The sequence below is a fragment of the Caretta caretta genome, chromosome 19 (genome assembly GCF_965140235.1).
Source record: "Caretta caretta isolate rCarCar2 chromosome 19, rCarCar1.hap1, whole genome shotgun sequence".
NCBI lineage: Eukaryota > Metazoa > Chordata > Testudines > Cheloniidae > Caretta > Caretta caretta.
The window spans coordinates 8,528,423-8,547,429 of NC_134224.1; the positions used below are offsets into that span (position 1 = coordinate 8,528,423).

The 19,007-nt window shown below is 42.1% G+C and overlaps 2 protein-coding genes across 4 annotated transcripts in view; one reads left to right on the forward strand and one right to left on the reverse strand.

Annotated features, from left to right (window-relative positions):
- STPG1 (sperm tail PG-rich repeat containing 1) overlaps nucleotides 1-19,007 on the reverse strand; it is a 47,849-nt gene that overhangs the window by 21,977 nt on the left and 6,865 nt on the right. The gene's annotated exons all lie outside the window — the stretch shown is intronic.
- On the forward strand, nucleotides 682-17,724 carry NIPAL3 (NIPA like domain containing 3). 3 transcript variants are annotated; one of them, XM_048825860.2, is made up of 12 exons: nucleotides 682-763; nucleotides 2,352-2,768; nucleotides 4,935-5,003; nucleotides 5,114-5,285; nucleotides 5,382-5,441; nucleotides 6,967-7,112; nucleotides 8,709-8,805; nucleotides 10,299-10,434; nucleotides 11,225-11,313; nucleotides 12,067-12,130; nucleotides 13,411-13,505; nucleotides 14,542-17,724. In XM_048825860.2, exons 2-12 carry the CDS (start codon nucleotides 2,670-2,672, stop codon nucleotides 14,739-14,741), a joined length of 1,227 nt encoding a protein of 408 aa, XP_048681817.1. In that variant the 5' UTR covers nucleotides 682-763; nucleotides 2,352-2,669; the 3' UTR covers nucleotides 14,742-17,724. The 3 variants fall into 3 exon arrangements, with proteins under 3 accessions (XP_048681817.1, XP_048681816.1, XP_048681818.1); XM_048825859.2 differs by having other exon boundaries at nucleotides 759-885; XM_048825861.2 differs by having other exon boundaries at nucleotides 759-885; nucleotides 6,991-7,112.

Below are 19,007 nucleotides of genomic sequence, written 5' to 3' on the forward strand. Positions count from 1 at the left end.
AGTGGGTAGTGAGTTATTTTGGAAATCGGTCCCATTATGTCTAACATTAAGTGATATAATCAGAACACTGAAGACCCCTTTGATCATCAAATCAGTTAATCAAGCATTAATGATTACTAGGACTATTGTTTTAGTATGGTAGGCAATGCACTGGCAGCAGAATCCCTTTCTTGGTGCAGGAGGCTGAATCCAGGAGGCTGACTCCAAAGCACATCCATTTAACTAGTGCATCTTTGGGCTGCATTGGAGAGATGCTAAGCACCTGTAACTCTCAATGATTTCACTGGGGTTTGTTTGTGCTCGTCATCTCACAGGATCGGGCCTCAGAAAAAGAAAACTGCATGTGTTCCGAGACAGGGCCCCAATGCAGCGTCCTCACCTCTGAGTGCAATGAACAGGAGATGAGGGTACTCCGCATCTCTCAAAATCTTGCACATTTGGGCCATGACATCCCATTTATTCTGATGCACCCACAAAAGTGGCTTCCATGCAAATACAAAATTGTGGCCACTAGAGGCCACCCCACAAAATGGCATGAAAACACAGCTCTGGGTCTCTGCTTTCATTCTCTCTTCAGTATCTTGTACTTCAAACAAGCTTTACCTTTCCCAACCAATAGGCAAGGCCTGCCCTTTAACACCCTGCCTAGCAGCCAGTAATCTTAATTACACAGGAGTCTCCCAACTGACTGGCAGGTCTAGCACCAAATCACAGTACCCTGGGAAGAGCAAAACACTGCAGCAGACTGGCAGCCCTAAATTGGGTAAGAAATTAACAGCAATTTGTGCAAATCCATATCCCTGGGTGTAAAGTAGTAGCAGAGATCCCTTCATCACTGATCCGAAGTGGAAAGCCAGATGAGTGTGTGTTTGAAACTCAGATTGGGTGAGTGACATGGATGGCTTTGCCTGGGCAATAGAAAGTTCATGAATTATCTACAATTTCTGGTCTGATTCATGTTTTCTGTCGGTCTGGGAACTTATGTGTCTTATTTTGATTTGTTCCTGCTAGGTATTACTCTAAGAAAAGCCAGCCTGTTTTATTTTTAGGCTCAGAAGGAGCCCGGAAAGGGCAAGGTGGGTTGCCTAAACCAGGAAGTGACATGGAAGAACTTTTTTTGTTTGTCTAGCAAAGCTCCTGATTTGGATTGTGCTTGGATAGTGATTCAAAAATCAAATCTTGCCCTTCCCTCTGCACCCTAACCCAGCTGATTTGCTAGGTGGCTTGCTTCTTCCTCTGCTGGGCATGTGAAGGGCATTTGCTGTATTTGTTGTACCCACTATCACTGGGGGTGGGCCAGGTAAATCCTTTATAGGCCTAAGGCTTGGAAAGAGAGCTTGTGGTTTGTAGCCAAGGCATGGGGCTGAGCAGTGGAGCTACCGGACCCTAGTTCCATCTTTGCCACTTACTTATTCTGTGACCTTGGGCAACTCACTTAGGGTCTGATTTTTGCGGGGTGCTTATCATCCATAGCTTATATTGGCTTCAGGATCATGTAGTTTCAATGGGAGCTGTGGGTGCTCAGCACCTCCAAATATCAGGCCCTTAAACTGCTCTGTGCCTTAGTCTCCCCTGCTATAATAAGGGATCGCTTTGTGAGTCTCTGTTCTTGAGTATTTGTAAAGTGCTTTGATGTTCTCCAGTGAAAGGTGCTTATCAAAGTGCCTGCTACTGCTAGGTCCTTCAGGTGGGCATGGTGCTTCCCAGGCAACTAGAGAGAGTCTTGCCCCTAGGAGCTTGAAGTCTCTAAGGGCCCAATCCTGCTCTCACTGAAGTCAATGGGAGCTTTCATCAAAATGGGGGCAGGCTCAGCCCCCCCGGTTAGAGGAAATGAAAAGTGGCACTATGATCTCTGTTGGGTAGTGGTGGAAGGGCCTGCGATGTTGTCTCTCCTGGGTGTACAACACAAGGTCACTAGGCACTAAAGGAGTGTAAAACAGGACATGGAGGACAGAAAGCTTTTTGACTATGGCTCTTCAAATGCGATGGCCTGACTTTTAATACCACCCAAAGGAACATTTGCCTTCAGTACAACATGCAGTTTAAGTATCGGCTCAGATGAACTGAGTTCTATGCAGTTGGTGCTGTGTGGGTCTCTTGAGGAAAAATCTTAAACACTGAGGTCCCATCTAATATGTTTGAATGTTAGTTTGATTCTGGGGAACTTCTTATGAGAGTAAAGGTTTGCCTGGTGTACTTGGTCAGAATTTCTCATCCCATCCTCCCCCAGTTGACCACCTGGCTACCTGACACTTGTGTGTGTCCATGTCACTATAAATACACTGCTCTCAGGTGGCAAGTGTTGTGATTATTGTTCATTGATTTACCTTTTATTTTTAAATCTTTCTTAGTGTCTAAAATCTCAGGAATATAAGCTGCTGTGCTGTTGACCTACTGGAAATACGGATTGACCCACACCTCTTCCTGGAGTGACTGTCTCATCCCCACTTTGCCGTGCGGGGAAGAAGGAGACAGCAGCAGATCAGCAATTGTGGGGGTGCTCGGATTCCACTGACCAGCCCATTCCTTAGCTCAGGGGCAGCAAGATGGAAAAGGAGAAGTGGTGTAAAGTGATGGGCCAGGAGGCACCGGCCGTGCCTGCGTCTCTTCTCTGAAGAGCGGTTGCAGTTGTTGAGGAAGCCGCAAGGGAGATGTGTGAATAAGCCAAAATGGAAAGAGGGAATGGCCCAGATCTGCAGCTCCAGCAGCTTCCACTCGCAACAGCTGCTGTATCTGTCCTGCCCCATGAGGATCCCTATTCTTACAAGGTCAGATGTTCACCAAAGGCACCGCCTATTAGGCGTAAAACTTGACCTGAATGGCGCTGGGATTTATGTCTGGCTTGGAAATATAAATATTGTCTTGAATGTGCTGAGCTTTCGGATCATGTGCTGTACATTTGTACTACAGCAGCGCCTAGGGGCCCTCAGGTGCTAGGTGCTGTGTATAGACCTCGTGAGGCACAGTCCCTGCCCTGAAGAACCAACAGCAAGAAAGATGAAGTGAGACAGGAAGGATTATTACCCCCCACTTTATAGAGAGGGAGCTGAGGGACTAAGGCCCAGATCCTCAAAGATATTTAGGCTCCTAACTTTCACTGACTTCATTGGAAGTTAGGAGCCTAAATAACTTTGGGGAGCTGGGCCAAAGATGTTAAGTGACTTGCCCAAGGTCACACAGGGAGCTGGGAAGTGAACCCAACCCTTTAACCAGAAGCCCATCCTTCCTCTCTAACTGGTCCTGAGGCTGGAATTTTCAGAGGATCTTAATGAAGTTAGGATTGGGATTTGGGCTGCTGACTCAAAGGCCCCTTTGAAAATCCCAGCTAGAATGACGATAAACACTGTGCAAGGCTCTTTGCTGAGGATGCAGATCTGAGTGCGGTGCGAGTCTAAGTGCTGCTGAGAGAACTGGCATGGGCACGTTTCAGTATGTCTGGCCTCCTGAGCCAGCAACTCTGAGCTGTACGGCCGGGGCCGTTTGGTGGAGGCAGTGCTTCTGCCATGCCCTTCTAGACTGAGGTTTGGTTGATGAACCAGTGGAACCTACTGAGTTTCTTAGCATGGAATCCGGTCGGGTTATAATGTTCTTCCCCTCCTGCTGTCTGCAGTGGGATGTTCTCTTAGGGCATGTCTACACTGCAATCAAAAACCCATGACTGGCCCATGCCAGCTGGCTCGGGGTAAGGGGCCGTTTAATTGCAGTGTAGATATTTGGGCTCAGGCTGAAGCCCAGGCTCAAGGACCCTGTGAGGGGGGAGGGAGACTGCACTTCACTGTGTCTATACACAGTACCTAGCCCAAGCCCTGAGTCAGATGGCAGCGGTCAGCTGCAGGTGTCTAATTGCAGTGTAGGCATACCCTAGGATACTCTGGGAGAAGTTAACTTGAGGAGACTCATTGCTTATTAAACTCCTTTTGCACCCTAATCACCTTCAACTTATCAAAGGGCTTTCTGTCCCACTTACATACGTAATTCGTTACTTTAAAGCCACTGCCTGAGTGGGCATGAAAAAATAATGCCAAGGCCTTTAATATCAATAGTTGCGGGGAGAGAGAGAGAGAGAGAGAGGGACAAATACTCAGCTATCCCAAATAAATCACCTTGAAGTACCCGCTATACCTTGGATAGCTGTGTTTGAAACTAAAACTGTTAATGATGTTCTAATGCGATTTAGACTGTTGCTAGAGGAACGCAAATGGTAAATGTCCCTACTTGACAGAGAGAGATCACTCCAAGCTCTTCTGGTAGCATCGTGATGTGCATCTCTTCTGTGATTCATCCTGACTTTCATTCATTGTTGCTTTAAATTCTGCCTCTAGCTTGTTCAAGGTATTGCTGGGCTGTAAACACTAGTCTGTCAGGAGTGGTTTCCACCCCCTTTTCTCTGGAATGACTTACTGGTTCATTTAAAAGGCACATTCTAAATCTCTTCCTGCATGCTCTTATCCAGCCAGTTGTGAAAGTTGGAGGTCAGTCAAGATATTTATTAGAGGCTGAACCTGGAATTGAAGAAAGGTGCTGAAGAACCTGCCTAATCCGTACTCTGGTGAACACCAAATTCTCAGGTCCTTTATGAAAATGGATTTTTAGGTGTGCTACTTACTGAAAAAAGAACATGGTGCAGGGCTATATTACCTACCTTATGGGGATCTGAAAGAGCTCCATAAACATTAAATTAAGCCTCACAATGCCCATGTCAGGCAGGAAAGTATTATTCAACCCCATTTTACAGATGGGATAACTGAAGGCATTAAGAGACTAAATGACTTGCCCAAGATCATATAGGAATAGTGGCTAGATCTGGAGACAGAACCCAGAGACTCAGAAAGAGGTATTCAAAAATCTGCTTTCTATCAGGATTCTCCCTCTCCCCACCTTCCACTGGCTTCACGGGGCAAATCTAATATCTGCATGTTTGCTTTGCTTTACAGGAAAACTTGATCGGTGCATTACTGGCTATATTTGGTCATCTAGTTATCAGTATTGCACTCAACCTCCAGGTGAGTATCATGAAACAAATATTGACCCTCTCCCAAGCGTCCTTTACTTAAAAAGCAGTAAGGATCCCCAAGTATCTGGTTTTTTTTAATTTTTATTTTTTCCTTTCTAGAAGTATAGCCACATCCGGCTGGCAGGTTCCAAAGACCCTCGGGCCTATTTCAGGACCAAGACATGGTGGTGTGGTCTGTTTTTTCTGCTGCTGGGAGAACTGGGGGTGTTTTCGTCCTATGCCTTTGCACCTCTTTCACTGATTGTGCCACTCAGTGCAGTGTCTGTTATAGGTAAAGGAAAAGGACTCGTGTATCTTTGTTTATGTACCAGTACAAGATTGCTTATGAAAACGCAATGCACATAACTTTGTTTGTCCTTTTTAATAGCTAGCGCAATCATAGGAATTATATTCATTAAAGAAAAGTGGAAACCCAAAGACTTTCTGAGTAAGTTTCACTTCCATTATTCTGTATTCTTCATTTCTGCTTTGAATGCTGCTTAATTTTTACTCCATTACTTCATATAGTATATAGCATGACAGTTATTTAAGGGACACTAATGCTTAAAATAATGTTTTTTCAGTAGAAAGGTTTATCTGATGTTTTTACAAATGGATTTTCCATATCTAGGGTTGATTGTTGAAAATGAACCTGTAAGGTCCCCTCCTTGCTTACTGATTTTAGAAATAGTTCGATGTGGGGTTTATTGGAGGAATCTGATGGAGGCTGATGGCACATCCTTGATCCTGAAAATCCCTTAAATATTGTCTCAGATTAACTGCACCTGTATTCCCCCTTGTCTGGTTCAGCAAGGGCTCCCACTCTCAGGTTTCTGGCATCAGCTCTCTTGGATGGAGACCCATGTCTCTCTCCCTTCTGAGCAATGTATCTCCAGGCTCAGGAGTTCCCTGCCTTCACTATGTTGTTCCTAGCAGAGACAGGGTACCCAAGCAGACCTGCTTGCTTTCTCTGCGGAGACGGTTGACAGTCTGACTGCCCACCGGTATAAGGTACCCCACAGCTCTTTCTAAGCAAGCCTATTTTATTCTTAACATAACAAGCATTACAGAGAACCTATTAAAAACAATTTTAAAAAACCCTACTCCTATACTAATAAATCTACCAGAGATCACCCCAACTCTAATGTGGGCTCTGGCTGGAGCAGTCCTTCCAAACCCCACCCTAGGGGTTTCCTTGTGGTTTCAAGCTAATCACAGCTTCAGCTCAGACCAAGCATGCTCACAACCTGTTTAATCCACCTTTTTATACAGCTCAAGGGTCTTTGATCGAGAGTTTCCAGGACCAGATAATCAATAGACAATGGGTTTTCGTTCCCCAGGCATAGCTTCAAAAGGTGGATTTGAAATGGGTCATTTGCATTCCCCTTACTCCCAGGTATTTTGTAGGAAATCCACCTCACTTGTCTTTTTCAAAAAAAACCTTTGAAGTTCCTGATACCTTCCATTGAAGTTACATACAATTCCACAATAACACATACACAATTACATTTTTAACATGATTGACCCCCAAAGGGTATTAAACCTAATTCAGAATATTGCAGGAAATTGTCAATCTGTCACAAACACAATCAGAGTTCAGTGGAACGACATAGATGTGCAAGTATTTGCTGGTTCGGGGCCTTAGTCTTTCTGCCTCCTGACAGAATGAACACTGCATTGTTAAAGAGGCATTGCCAGGAAGCCTAGGCCCAAAATTTAGCACTCACCCTCACCTATTTGTTTAGAAGACTTTTTATCTTGTGTTAACTCTTGGTTCTCAGCTCACAGCAAATATATTGCTTGTTTTTTCTAATATTTTGAAAGTGGGGCACAGAGGGTGGAGGAATGAACTATTTCCAGGGGGAAGCATGATCTGTAGTTATAACGATCACTATGCATGTGCAGTGTGTAACCCATGCATCTGTACTGATCCACTAACATGTCTTCTGTTTCTTGTCCTTGGTTTGCCAAAGGACGCTATGTTTTGTCCTTCGTAGGCTGTGGTTTGGCAGTTGTTGGAACTTACCTGCTGATAACATTTGGACCCAACAGTCATGAGATGATGACAGGAGATAATATCACTAAGCATTTAGTCAGCTGGCCGTTTCTTTTATACATGGTAAGGTGGCCCATAAAATATGAGCTGGATTCCATGCTTTCTGAAATATGCCTGGCTGGGGCATTCACTTAAAATGGATTTTCATAGATACTTGCTGCATTTTCATAGCATCCAAGGCCAGAAAGCACCATTGTAATCATCTGGTCTGACCTCCTGTATAATACAGGCCATAGAACTTCCCCGAAATAATTCCTAGAGCAGATCTTTTAGAAAAACATCCCATTTTGATTTAAAAATTGTCAGTGATGGGGAATCCACCATGACCCTTGGTAAGTTATTCCAAGGTTAATTACTCTTGCTGTTAAAATGTATGCCTTATTTCCAGTCTGAATTTGTCTAGCTTCAACTTCCAGCCATTGGATCGTGCTATACCTTTCTCAGTTAGATAGACGAGCCCATTATCAAATATTTATTCCCCATGTCCCCACAGATCAAGTCACCCCTGAACCTTCTCTTGGTTAAGTTAAATAGATTGAACTCCTTGAGTCTGTCATTATAAGGCAGGTTTTTGAATCCTTTTAATTATTCTCATCACTCTTACTTGGCTCTGTTAATGACTCTAAGAGCTTTTCCCATAATTGTCTCCCTAGCTTGGAGCATGCATGTGTATGCACAATCTAAAGCAGAGGGTGTATTTTCTAGAACCGATTGGTCTTCAGCTTCCCTTCCCTGTCTGAATTATTGTGCCAGGATTCAAGCACATTGAAAATATCCCACCCCCTCCCCAACCTGCCACTGTTAACTCCTGGTAACAGACTGCAGATTGGCATCAACTGTGCCTAAGATGCCCATGTACTGTGATTCATATCTGTGCTTTTGCCAGAAGGCAAAAAACCTAATGTTCTCATAATTAGGACCCCATCCAAGTCCCGCTTGAAGGCAGTTGAAAGAGTCCTATTGACTTGAATGGGTGGTGGGTTGGGTCCTCAACCTCTTTAGAAAAAGCTGAATGAGAACAGTGACGTGGGTGCACAATTGGGGTTATTTGGCCTGGTTTTTTGGGGTTTTTTTTTTGTTTTGTTTTGTTTGGTTGGTTTTTTTATTTTAAGGAACACCAAGTCCCCAGAAATTCCCACTCCACTGTTCTTGCAAAAGTCACTGAAGATCTCATCCATTCAGATCACGGCTGATTTGACCTATAGTCTTACTAGATCCTGCCTTAGCTTTGATGGATGTTAGCAGTACCACAATAGGAGAAAATGTGCACAGGATCGTTTCCATCCATCAAGTTTCATGGGACCAGGCAGTTCTGTGGCATCAAATAAAGCTATAGTATTACAAGGCTTATGGGAGGTAGTGTGGCCTAGCGGGTATTGCACAGAACTGAGACTCGGGAGCCCTGGGTTCTATTCCAAACTCTGCCACTGGCCTGCCTTGGTGACCTTGGCAAGTCACTTCCTCTGTCTCTGTTTCCCTACCTGTAAAATGGGGATAATGATACTGACCTCCTTTGTAAAGCTTTGAGATCTAATGATGAAAAGAGCTAGGTATTATTACTATTACCAACATGAGCATCAAAGCCACACACACTGCAAGAAAAAGGATTTCCCACCCCATCCCTCACTTTCTAATACTTATTTCTGCATTTTTTTCTAGCTTGTAGAAATCATACTGTTCTGCCTGCTGCTATATTTTTACAAGAGGAAAAGTGCAAACTATATAGTAGTTATTCTTCTGCTGGTAGCATTGCTGGGTAAGTTCAAATGCGTGCTTAACATTTTCTAACTGTGGTTTAATATCACAAATTGGAGTGAAGAGCTCCTGGCGGTGGGGAATGTTAATGCATTTTATGTTGCTAATGTTTATGAAAAGCAAATAAAGCCTGTATCTTGCTATAGTATTTCAGGTTGAAGCAAGTAGAGATGGACAAGACCTATTGGACTATCAGTCCACTCCTCATGGAGGCAGGATCTAGTCCCCCAAATAGACGCTATGTCAGATTCTAAACCCTGCTAATGACAATGTGTTGTGTCCATGTATGCAAAACACTGTGAAGTGTCTTATGGCTTCAGCTGAGATGGAAGGATGATCTTGTGGCTAAAATACAGGATTTTTAGTCTGGGAATCTTTTTGGCTCTGACACTGACTCCCTGTGTGACCTTTGTAAGGCATTTGACCTCTCTGCGTCTCCATTTTCCCCATCTGTAAAATGGGAGGCTGGGATGTTGGGGAATCTAAATTACATGAATGTTTGTGAATTGCTTGCTTTTGAGATCCTCAGTTGTAAGGTGCTAAAGGAGGATGGAAGATGATTACTGTGACTGTTGTATGAGCCATTATAGTCTTAAAGGAAGAGCTGCAGTTGTATTTATGGCTTCTTGGGGCTCCAATACAATACTATGTCAACAGATCCATGTTGAGTCCAGAAGAAGCTCTGGAGATGGGGCAAAATCCTGGCTCCATTGATGTTAATGGGAGTTTGCCATTGACTTCACTAAGGCCGGGATTTCGCCCCTAGCGTTTTCCTTCCTGTTGATCTGTCATCTTAAGAAACACCAAGTGAACGAAATAATAGAAAGGCAGAGAAACAAACTGACGTGCTAAAGAGTTTGGAGTTGAAGGTTCCACTTGGTGTATAACTAGCTCCGTGATCGGTGCTTGGAAAGCAGTATTCAGTGTGCTGCAGTGCTCTCTCAAGCTTTGCTATATATGTAATATCCATCACTGTGGTATCTAGCTTAATAACTGGAGGCCTGATAGGGCAACCAAATCGTGGACAGGGTGACCACCTTAATTCTGAATTGCCTTGACTTGTGTTTGCAGAAATGGGGAAGAGAATTAGCTTTTCTCAATCCTAATTCTTGAGCTGTGTTTAGAAAATTTCTCCATTTTAGTAATAAAGCTGGTACACCATCAGAAGTAAGGCATATTTGTACCCTTCTAGTCCCTTTTGTTTGATCTTAAGGCTCTGTTCAAACATTAATGGAGATTGGGTAAATACCAGCATTCTACAGGTGGGGAAGCAGCCACATGCAGAGGTTAAGTGACTCACCCAAAGTCACATGGTGAACCAGTGGCAGAACTGAGAACAGAAGTCAAGAATCACACTCCTCCCCGTTTTGTCCTTTGCAAAAGGAAGGCTGAGGCTCGTCACCTTTTGCTTTGCTAGCAGCCACCCGTTGTGCTGTTAACAATCCAGTGGTATGTGCTGCTATGTTATAACTGAGCTTTGTTACATATTCACAGGGTCTATGACTGTAGTGACTGTGAAGGCTATAGCAGGCATGATTATTGTCTCAATACAAGGAAGCCTCCAGCTCGGCTACCCTATATTCTACATCATGTTGGTATGCATGGTTGCAACAGCAGTCTTTCAAGCAAGGTGAGTTGATCAGGTCTCTTTTCCTGTTGTGGCTTACAGCTGTGGAGTAGAATGTAGTTAAGATGTTTAGAAATCAACCCACATGGATAAGAATAGGTAATTAACTTGCTCACTGTTATGCTGGCCCTGAGAGAGGGAAGTTCTTCATCTCTTTGCTATGTAAACACCAGATCCTTCATAATAACCATAGTACTGAGAATTAAAAGAAAGATACAAGATTGTAATTCAAAATAGAATAGCGGCCATTTCTCTGAAACCATAATGTTAATGAAAACTTGATGCTGACAGATTGCCAATACCTGTAAGCCAGGTTTTTTCATTAAAGGCCTGTTTCTACTCGCACTGAAACCTATGGGAGTTTTGCCACTGACTTCAGTGGGAGCACTGTTAGCCCTCCGCTAACAATATTGCCTAAGTCTGCTGTACGCTACAAAAAGAAGCATTATCAGCACTCTCCTCTGACCCGGTATTAGGAACGTGGATACAAACTTTTTAAAAATCTGGCTCCATTGACATCCATAGCAAAACTCCCACTGGCTTCAGTGGGGCCAGGATTTCCCTTTGGGGGTCCGACTCTCCTTTTAAACTGCTATGATAAGGAGTGACTCCACTGAAGTTATAAGGAAGAAGAGAAACTAGAATCTTTATCTAGAGAGCGTTCTTTTGAGAGGTGTCTTCAAACAGGGAAAGAACTATCTCCTACAGAAGCAACTTCTAAACACATATTGAGAATTCTTCTTCTAAAAAAAAAAAAAAAATCAACCTGCATTGTTTGCCATTGTATTTGAAGGTTTCTAACCCAAGCTTCGCAGCTGTATGACTCATCACAGATTGCCAGCATAGGCTACATCCTGTCCACAGCAACAGCGATTACAGCAGGTAAACACTTGTGCAATGTTATCAGGTTTATTGTTCTTTTAAAATAAGGGCAAAAGACTTTGGAGAAAAATCCTGATTTTCTAGCTGAGGAAGATAACTTGCATTTTCTTGCTGTTTTCTGTCGTCAGTTTCATTTTGTGTGAATTAATTAGGTTGTTGGAAAAAACTTTCTCTTAAAAACCAAATCAGCTATCCGATCTTGTCTGAGACTGGATTACTCACTCTGTCCTAAAGTATGAAAAGAGTGGGTGTCTTGCAGTCTGAATGCTTGCTAGATGTGTAGCTAAGGTCCAGGGCTAAAACTCCTCTACTATTCGTTGGGGCTTGACTAAACATAAAAATTGTATTGTTTTAATTATACTGGTGTAATTAAAGTGACACAACCCCCTAGTGTGGATGGAGTTATGCTGGTGTCTAAAGGTATTTATTCCAGTGGAGTTATTCCCGTACAGGAAGAGGAATGAGCTATACCAGCATAAGGCCCCATTATAACAGTATAACTGCATCCGCTCTAGGGTGTTGTACCAGTAAACCTATTTTGGTAAAATATCCAATCCCTAACTGACAGATTTATACCAGTATAACTTAAGTGTACAGCAGGCATTTCTATAGGCCCCCGTTCCCCCCCCCCTAAAAATGATTTGATTGCTGGAGAAAGCAGTGATTTAAAATGTAGCTATACTTGCTCAGTCACATGGGGGAGAGAATCTAATTTAAGCTAAAACCTGTTCATGTTCTCTCCTCTTGTCTCAGGAGCAACCTTCTACTTGGACTTCACTGGTGAAGATGTTCTCCATATATGCATGTTTGCACTAGGGTACGTTTTTAAAGATACCAGGCCAGATCCTCAGCTGGTGTAAACTGGCATGGTGCTATTGAAGTGAATGAAACATTGCTGATTTACACAGATGCTTACTGTGTTAGCAAACTGAAATGTATTTCTCTATATGGCTAACCTTTAAAAAGGTGGGGGGAGGTTATTGTCCTCTGTGGCATGAATTTTTTTATTGAAACATATCTGGGACTCATTTATACGACTGCTTTGTCTTCTAGCCTCCAATGGTGTGTAGGATAACATACCCCGAAAACTGTCCTACCAGAATGTAAAATAGCGCATGAAGTCCATGTCTTGTCTCTGACATAGGCCCAAGGTGGATGCTTCAGAAGGGCGTAAAAGCTCTGTTGTGCACGCAGTTGTGCAACAGCTATACCACGTGGGGAAACTTCTTCCTGACCCTAGATGGAGACCAGCTTATGCCCTGAAGCATGAATCTTCATACCAGTTACCTTTATCCCCTTTAACGTTTCGAGTAAGGTACTAAAGGTGTCCCTCCTAATTTCCAAGCAGGACTAGAACCAAATAAATGACCGAGAACCCATCCCAGGTTTTATGCTGAACCTATGCTGGGCTGGGGATAGGGTTTTGGGAGTCCAATCAAGTACTGCTTAGAAACTCATGCAGTGCAGACAGGATCAGTAAAGCTCTTAGTTATATATCTCGGTACTGAGTCTCGTTACAATGCGTTGATTTTTAAAGTAGCTCTCCCTAAACAGGGGACACATTAAACTATGTTACAAAATTAATGCAGAAACACAGACCCACTGAAAGTACTAATTAACCTTGTCTCTTCTCATTAGCATACTGCAGAAATTAGGGCTGACAACTGTCAGTACATTTACCTACAGAAATGCCAAAAAGGTTATACTGTTGAATCTCGGCATTTAGAAAGGGTGAATCAAACTTTGGGTTGTTACCATTCCCCTGTGATTCGTCAAGACTTCAGCAATTCCCATAAGTGCAAATTAATAACTGAGCATTTTGCCAAGGGAAAGGTTGACTTGTTCTGATTACAAGTTGCACACAGCATGGATCTCAATAATGTGAACATAGTCATTATTCAGCTAAGAGACCCTGGTCCCTGGTGTAACTCTGCTCTGCAGGTTCCGTCTCTTCCAGCTCTGTGTTCTGTTCTTCTGGTGCAGGATGAACATTCAGAAAAAGCAACAACCTTGGCTTGTTGACTTCTTTTTTTTTTTCCACTCATTTCACTAGGCTTTTTCTCCTCTTCTTTCCCTTTCCCGCCCCTTCTCTCTCAGGTGCCTCATTGCATTTTTAGGTGTCTTCTTAATCACAAGAAACAAGAAGAAATCCATACCATTTGAACCATACATCTCAATGGATGCTATGCCAGGTAACAGGAAAAGTCCAATATTTTGCCATTCTGCCTCTTAAACGTCAATTATCAGAATAAAAAGTCATGTTTTGATTTTGCTCTACATTTTATTTTATTTTAGCATTTGTTCAGTGTTGCATCCTGTTGGGCTGCTGTGGTATTATTTTTTCTTCTTTTTATTTGTTAAACAGTTTATGCATCCGTAACTTTTTCTCTTCATGATGGGTTGCTTCTATATCTTTGATAGCCCAGCAGTGTAAATCATCACAATGCGATTGATATGATGAATGTAGCTTTGGTGTCAAAATCATTTTAAAAGGAATACAGAGGGTCTGATTCTCATTTACGCTAAGGATGCTTTATATTGTTCTAGTTGGCAAAGGGACCTTAAAGTGGGACTATATCCCTGCCAGAGTGGTGTGATGTTGCCTTAGCGTTCATAAAAATCGGGTCTAGAATCTGAAGCAAACTTAACAAAAATCAGATCTTTTAATCTATAAATCACTTTACAAACACCAGTTGGGGAGAAACTCTGTCCTCCAGTGGGTGAAGCAGAGAGAGTAGGGGCCCAATGTCGCACAATGCTGTATGCTCTTAACTCCTACTAACCACAGGGGGAGTTGTAGGTGCTCTGTACCCCTGAAAAATCAGGCCACTAAGACTACATATACAGTGAAAAATGAATATAATTATACTTCACAGGATGAAGTAATCAATTCTTAGGTCCTGAATATTAATTGCTCCAAGCACTCGATGCCCCTCTCATGAAAGGTGCTCCAGAAATTCAAAAGATTAAGAATAAACTTTGGGGAAAGGGGAGGATTGTAACTAAATGATGTTCAAATTAATGATAGCTGACTGCCATCACCCGCCCACAAGGAGCTTAGCCGCTGTAATTTTCCAGGGTTATTTATGTCTTTCTGTTTAACACTCACACAACTGATAGGGCAAATTGCTAGCCCTGAAATTGTATAATTTGTCAATAACAGGGCGGAGGAAGAAGGGACTTCTCTTCCTAACCACTTAATCCCTGTCTTTCCTCCCCCTGTTGCAGGCATGCAGAATGTGCACGACAAAGGAATTGCAGTTCAGCCTGACCTCAAAGCTTCCTTTTCCTATGGTGCCCTAGAGAACAATGATAGCATGGCGGAGATCTACACTCCAGCCACACTGCCAATAGTACAGGAGGAGCATGGTTCCAAAGGAGTTTCTGCACTGCCCTACCGTGTGCTGGAGCACAGTAAAAAGGAGTGAGTGCTCTTTAAGAAGCTGACTTAGGGCAACAAGAGTGTGGTCTTTATTTATTTATCGCTTTGGTTTTTAGATCCATTAAAATATAAATGAGTATGTTACAGCTGAACTCAGTATGGTTTAAAACTAGTCTCAAACTTAACTTTCAAGACGGATTATTTGAATAAAGGACTCTGTATAGTTGTGGACTTGGAAGCATTTGTCCTAAGCTAGCAGTAAATCATTGCATCCTTAAAAGACGGACTAACTTTGAACATGCAATGACAGGCAGTATTGTGGCTATCTGATATTGACCGGACAGCTGGCACTGTGAAGATGCAGAGCTGTGTGAAGTAAAGTGACTGTCACTTTTCAGCTCAGCCAGCAGTAGGTACAACACAAACTGAAGTCAACAGTACTGAAGGGCAAAATTTGGTTTATCATATATCAATTATGAAGGAGTTCCAAAAAGTTGAACCTTGATATGTTGGTTACCTCATGAACACTTCTTTAGCATTGCATTAAAATGTCACTGAACTAAAGCAAAGGAGTGTTGCCAGTACTGTGTTTTAGGAATGGTATAAAACAGTAGAATAAGAAGTAAATGATCTGATCCACCTTTTTTTTTCAGACCATAAACGTGCTGTATTTCTCAATAACCGCTACGCTCTGTCTATTGTTGAGTGAGATGTGCATGTCAAATGTGTTTTGTAGCACCATTGTGTTAGACTGCACATCAATTTAGGACACAGATGATGGTCACCAGTTTTCTAATTTCAGAGGATTTGCCACGGACTGGATTAGATGGTGTAGAAATTGACACAGTGAAGTGCAAGAAATGAAAATGGCATTGTAGTTGGTCAAACTTTCGATTTACCAACTTGGTGTTCCTGTATTTCTTTGTAAGGTCTAAATTCAATTTTGTTTCCTGAACAAAAGATTCAGACTCAGATTTTTCAAAGCTGTCTGAAAGATTTGGATGCTCAATGGTGTCCAAATCCCTTTGGCAAATTTGAAAATCTCAGCCCCAGTGCTGTGGGGTTTTGTTTTCCTTCAAAAGTAAAAAGGCAGCAGCCCATTACTTGTGAGCAATCCAACAAGAATAAATGAACATGCACGCTTCACCACTTGTGAGCAGGATAACAATAACACAGTAGTGTGCATTCATTCATGATAAAGGGAAAAATATATTTAATTTTCTATCTTCTAAAGGGTAGTTAGAAGCAGATAGGGAGGAATTTTGTCAGATTAAAGGGACATGGTCAAAGTATATGTTTTTATGAGTATAATACATGCAGCTGCATATAACTTACATCTGCTTTTCAGGCAGTTGCACTTTAACTTTTTTTGTCCCCTATCTAAATATATCTGTCTTTCTAAAGAATGGAATTTTAAGTCTGCTCAGTGCAATTCAGCCTATCTTCATAGCAGTGTGGCTGAACAAACAAGCAGAAGCTTCTTTGAAGTCAATAGCAATTGCTTTCTGTGCACTGCACAAAGTTACTCCTACACAAACTGGGCTGAGAGGACCTAGGATTTGCAAAAGCGGGTTTGTGTACTTATATACAGGGGGCCAGATTCTGCTCTCACTGGCAAAAATCCACAAGAATTCCATTGATTTGGGTAAAATATATCGTAAATGAGAACAGAATTGGTTCTTCTGCATCAAGTGTTTGCTTTGTTGGCTATAAATACTACTTACACCTGCAAATACTTGCCACTGCTTTGGTACTTTCTGAGCAGCTTGAAAAAAATTGTATAAAAGACCTCAGAACAGGTGGATGGCCACTTTATATATTTCTGCTTTACACAGAGCTGCTTGACATGTCTGACAATTCAGAGCTTATCAATGGCATCCTGTACATTCGAGCTTATGAAACCTAGAGAAATATCTGCCTTTTTTTTTTTTTTTTGCCCATCATGCTTAAGCAAGATAACAAAGTTAATGGACTAGTATTGCCAGAACTTTAAACTTATTGGATTTCCCCCTGATATTGATTTAGTACCATTGGCTTTCAATCCCCAGTAGTCAACTATTTGTGAATGTACGTGTGGCTTTTGTTCATTAAAGATACAAAGCAGAATAGTAAAAGAGAGGGTGTATGGGGGGAGGCAAGAATGCTCGCTTCTCATATCTCTTCCCTTTTAATCACTGAGGCAGTAGGCGTTTTGACATTGTGGCTATTAAACCACAGAAACATATTACATCAGTATAGATCAGCACTAAACCACAAATGCATACAAATTCAATGTTTAACATTCTAAAGCTCTCTATATCCTGGAGCCCTCTGCAGTAAATGACATTAACTAGTGTCTGGTTTAATGGGCCTGATCCTACTATAATAATGGAAGTCAGCTACCAGTTGACTTCAATGTTTGCGTTATTGATCCTGCCATGGGCTACATACAGCCCTTTGTGTTACTCAATGTTGTTTTCATAGCTGCTTCTGGAATTTCTTAGTGGTATTTAAAAAGAAATAAAAAATTGCAGCTGAACAATATGCAAAATTCCCAGAGAGTAAATATTTAGGCTCTTTAGTACATGGTTGTCTTTATTACTGACACCATGGAAGAGATTCTCTACTGTGCCTCTAAGGGACACAGCACAGAACTCTAAGCCCAAGGGACAGGGGGTCTGGTGACTTTAAGTCACCTTTTGTACTGTTCCTAGGCATAAAAATAATAGATAACCGTCTTCTACAGATCTCCACAGTGCTGCACCCATGCCCCGACACACACCTCCTGCCCCTGACTCTTGGCACAGGATATGGCTGTCTTCTGCAGATCCTGCACTGGGGAAATCCATCCCTGGCCAGGTCCCAGGGGCTTTTAGATTTTCACATAGCTCTGACCCTTTTACTGGGTAGGGCAAGAGACTGTTTGGACTCTTTATAAAGATTTAAGCAGTTCAGCCTCATTTCAAGGGTTAATGGGCCATTCTTCGATGTGTTTAAATGTTCATTGCATTTTCTTTCAATAAAACTCGCTTTTAAAACTTTCTCCCAAATGGCTCTAGTGACGGTGTGATGTGTATGGGTGTGTATATAACCTATATAAAAATAACAGCTTGGGCTGCTCCAGTGTGCCGTGTTAAGGCAGCACTGGGTGATCTAAGTATGCAACTTTGTGACCAACCACACTAACATAGGAGCAGCACCTTCACCAGTGTAATTTTTGTTTTTATTATGTTGGTCCTACTGCCACTCATGACATGGCCAATAGCTTGTACTTCATGAGTACTTGCTGCATGTGTTCAGCGCTTGATATTTAAAATGGCCTCATAAATCACCTCCCCTGCATTATTCCTCAATACTGTGTTGCAGCCACCATCCATGTTAACCAAGTAGAAGTGCATGGCACTCCCTCAGAAGCTACACCCTTCTCTGCAGAAACCCTGCACTCCGATTAAGCAGTCTTCCAGCCCCAGCAGTTACAGAGCACAATTAGGTATCAAACCAAACGTCCCCCACCCACTTAACAGCCTAGAGCATGCTTACAAGGGCAGGCCCTGTGGACTGGTTTTAATTTCAATTTATACGCTCTTTACAAAATACTTTTAGGGCTGAGATGCCATGGATTACAATTCAGGTTGCAGCAAATATTTACAGCTAAACTGACCATTAGAATTTTAAAAGAGTACATATCCACCTCACTTTCACCTTCCACACATCCCAGTCCTCCTTGCAACTTCTAAAATAGTCTATTTATTCTCAAATAAATAGTTTAAGCAGCATATTTTGGTCTGAGCTTCAGTCAGGGCTTGATCCTGAGATGTAGAGAGCACTTTCAAAACCCACTGACTATACCCATTGAGGCACAACTTCTCAGAATCAAGCCCTTAAAGTATGCACAGAAACCAGTGGACTGCTCCCTCTCTTACTAAAATGGTGGTGTATGGGAATACTGTGACTGTAATCATCCCTTAACTCCTTCCTTTACTCCTAGAATTAAAAGCTGCTTTATGGAATGTAAGACACTTATTGCGTCTGCAATGGAAACTGTGTGGCTTTTCAATGTACCAGGCGCTTAAATATATTCTAAAAGTCTCTCTCACTTGTAAAAAGAAAAGGAGGACTTGTGGCACCTTAGAGACTAACCAATTTATTTGAGCATGAGCTTTCGTGAGCTACAGCTTGTAACTTTATACTGTGGAATATAAGCCTGATGTTGGCTGATATACAAAATGATTTGCCTACGAAGTTTTGTTCACATTAAAACATGTAAATAAAGAGCCTTACATTATGAATTATAATAACTTAATTTTTCATAAGCAATGTTGCATGTTTATTT